The sequence below is a fragment of the Propithecus coquereli genome, unplaced genomic scaffold (genome assembly GCF_000956105.1).
Source record: "Propithecus coquereli isolate 6110/MARCELLA unplaced genomic scaffold, Pcoq_1.0 Scaffold196, whole genome shotgun sequence".
NCBI classification, from domain to species: Eukaryota; Metazoa; Chordata; class Mammalia; order Primates; family Indriidae; genus Propithecus; species Propithecus coquereli.
In genome coordinates this window covers 541,297-544,749 of record NW_012144522.1, presented here as the reverse complement: position 1 = coordinate 544,749, position 3,453 = coordinate 541,297, and the positions used below count along the sequence as shown (strand labels likewise).

The following is a 3,453-nucleotide window of genomic DNA, read 5'->3' as shown; positions in this document are numbered from 1 at the left end:
AAAGCAAGAGAGAAGTGATTTGTCCTGTACAAGGGATCCTTGGTAAGATTAACACAGTTTCATCAGAAGGTAGTGGGATGATGTGTGTACAGTGCTAAAGGGAAAAATCTGTCCACCATGAATCTGGCAAAAACTGTTCTTTAGGCCAGGTGCGGTGGCTCATGTCTGTAATCCTAGCACTCTGGGAGGCCCAGGCAGGAGGATCGCTTGAGGTCAGGAGTTCGAGACCAGCCTGAGCAAGAGAGACCCTGTCTTGACTAAAAATAGAAAAATTAACCAGGCACAGTGGCACATGCCTATAGTCCCAGCTACTCAGGAGGCTGAGACAGGAGGATCGCTTGAGCTCAGGAGTTTGAGGTTGCTGTGAACTATGATGACACCACTGCACTCTAGCCAGGGTGACAAAACAAGACTCCATCTCAAAGAAAAAAAAAAAAAGAAATGTTTTTTAAGTGACTTTTAAGTTTCCTATTGCTGCTGTGACAAGTTACCACAAACTTAGTGGCTTAAAACAACAGAAGCCAGGCACAGTGGTGTGCGCCTATAGTCCCAGCTGATCAGGAGGCTGAGGGAGGAAGATTGCTTGAGCCCAGGAGTTCCAGGCTATAGTGAACTATGATTGTGCCTGTGAATAGCCTCTGCACTTCAGCCTGGGCAACATAGCAAGACCCCATCTCTAAATAAATAAATAAATAAATAAATAAAAAACCCACACGAGTTCATTATCTTACAGTTCTGGAGGTGAGGAGTCCAAAATCAGTCTCATGGGGCTAAAATCAAGAATTGGGAGACGTCTATCTATTTCATCTTGGTCCAAAACCTGAAGTCTGAAATGCAATTGATTTTTATGTATTGATTCTATCCCAGTGATATTAGAAAATGCCTCTTTAATTTGAGTAATACATCTTTATATTATTTTAGATTTTCTGTGCATACAATTGTGTAATCTGGGAGCAATACGATATTATTCTCATCCATTTCAGTGCTTATCACTTTTATTTAATTGGTTGATACTCCCAGTGCCCTGCTGAGTAAGAGGTCGTCACAGGGAGCATACTTGGGTCATTCCCAGTCACAGGGGAAAGACTCCAGGTTCTCACCTTTAAAAATGATGTCTGGTGTAGAGTTTTAAACATACTTCCATATATTGTAGAAAATGCTCTTTCCTTTATGATGGGTATTTATTTTCATTATGAATTATTGGTATATTTGATCAAAAGCTTTGTCTACCTCTAGTGAGATGATAATTTTTATATGTTCATGTACTGAGTTATATTGATTGATTTGAATTTGGGGCTACTTTTGTCATCAATAAAACAAAACAAACCACTGTGGTTGTGATGTGTTGTCCTTTTTGTATGTTGCTGAATCTTGTTTGTGAATACTTGTTTAAAAATTTGCATCTAAGTTCATGTGAGAGATATTTCTGTGACTGTCCCGTTTTTGTGTCAGGCTTTAATATCAATTTTTTCCTGTCTTGATAAAATGTGTTGGGGTTTATTTCCTCTTTTTCTATTCTCAGAGAAAGTTTTTGAAAATGTGTGTGTGTGTGTGTGTGTGTGTGTGTGTGTGTGTGTGTGTTTCATAAGTGCCTAAGTGTTTGGAAGAAATCACTAACAAAGCTTCCTGAACTGAGGTTTATGCTGTCGAAAAATTTTTGATTACAGAGTCAATGCATTTAATATATGTAAGATGATTCAGATTTTCTATTTATTCTTTTTCTTTATTTATATTTATTTCAAAATATTAAGGGAGTATAAATGTTTTTGTTTCATGGATAGCTTTTGTAATGCTTGAGTCAGGGCTATGAGTGTGCCCATCACCTGAATAGTGTTCATTGTACCTGTTAGATGGATTTTTGCTCTTCCCATCTTTCCCTCCCACCCACTTGATTTCCAATGACTTTTACTTTCCTCTGTGTATTTGTGTGCCCATCGGTTAATTCCAATTTATTAGATAGAACATGTGGTGTTTGTTTTTCCCTTCTTGAGATACTTCACTTAGGATAATGGTCTACAAAGAACTCAAACAAATCAGCAAGAAAAAAATTAGCAACCCGATTAAAAAGTGGGCAAAAGACATAAACAGAAGTTTTTAAAAAGAAGATAGACAAATGGCCAACAAACATGGAAGAATGCTCAATCACTAATCATCAGGGAAATGCAAATGAAAACCACAATGAGATATCACCTCCCTCCTGTTAGAATGGCTTTTGTTTATTTTTTTTTTTAGTTTAAGATTTTCTATTTCATGTTCATTTAGTAAATTGCCCATTTTATCTATATTTTCTAATATATTTGCATAAAGTTGTTCCTCATGTTCTGTTATCTTTTTACTATGTGTGTAGGGTCTGTAGTGTTGCCCCCTATTTCATGCCTATATGAAAATGTGTGCTTGCTCTCTTTTTCTTGGTCATTTGTGGCTAGGATTTATAAATTTAATTAACACTTTCAAAAATGAGCTTTTTTGGCTTAATGACTTTCCTCCATTTTTTGTCTTCATTAGTAGTTACTCATTATTTCCTTCCCTCTACCTTCATTTGGAATAATTTGTTATTTTTCTAAACTCTTGACATGGTCATTGATTTTTTTAAGGCTTTTTCTAATATATTCCTTCATTGTTAATTTTTCCATTGCACAGGTTTGATGGGTAATAGCGACATTATCATTCAGTTGAAAACATTCTCTCACTTCTGTTTTGTTTTCTCATTTAACTCATTGATTATTGAGAAGTCTGTTGCTTTATTTCCAAAATGTAGGGATGTTAGTTACCTCCGCAGAGTCAGGTGACTCTCAAAAGTTCCCAGAACCTCCTGGTGGTCTTTGTCAGGGGTCCAGGCTGGGGTTCACTGGTTAGTGCTCTGGGGGCAGCTCCTGTGCTTTTAGGGTCCCTGAGTGTCCCTCCGTGCAGTGTGGGGTCTGGGTCCCTCCTGGGCTAGTGGATGGCCAGAGCGGCGTACACGCTGGGCTCAGCGGGAGGGTCTCCCTCCTGGGACGAAGGAGGTGCAGTTGTCTCCCGTCTGAGGGTCAAGCTGTGCAGCTGGGCGTAGGTCACCTCCTGGGGGTCTTCAGATGCGGCAGCCTGCAGTGGGGGGAGAGTGAGGGAAGGCACGTGGTTGGGGTGGGGGGAGGCCTGGGGTCCTGGGGAGGAAAAAAACTCACCTGACTGTCCATCTGCCTGTCCCCTTCCTCCTGTCTGTCCGTCATGTCCAGGAATTCCCCAGACAGTGGGGAAGGAGGGGAGGCCCCTCCTCGCCTGAGCCTGGAGTGGTTCACCTGGGCATATGTCACTCCCTGGGGGTCTTCGTCATGTGGGCTCTGCGGAGAGAGATAGTGACCAGGTCTCCTTGATTGCACTCGACCTCCCTTAGTTAGGTTTTCACACTGTTCCAGAGTGATCCGATTATGTCACTTTCTTGACGGAATCTCCAGGGACTTCCTAAGTCCTTGGGGG

General features: G+C 40.9%; 1 protein-coding gene across 1 annotated transcript in view; it reads right to left on the bottom strand.

The window, feature by feature from the left end:
• Positions 1-2,560: 2,560 nt before the first annotated feature.
• LOC105809493 (leukocyte immunoglobulin-like receptor subfamily B member 4) overlaps positions 2,561-3,453 on the bottom strand; it is a 5,646-nt gene continuing 4,753 nt past the window's right edge. Inside the window, exons 5-6 of the mRNA XM_012643315.1 lie at positions 3,162-3,404; positions 2,561-3,081 (exon numbers count right to left, since the gene is read on the bottom strand). Of these exons, the coding sequence (XP_012498769.1) occupies positions 2,935-3,081; positions 3,162-3,404 (390 nt within the window). The 3' untranslated portion in view covers positions 2,561-2,934. The remainder of the gene's footprint in view (positions 3,082-3,161; positions 3,405-3,453) is intronic.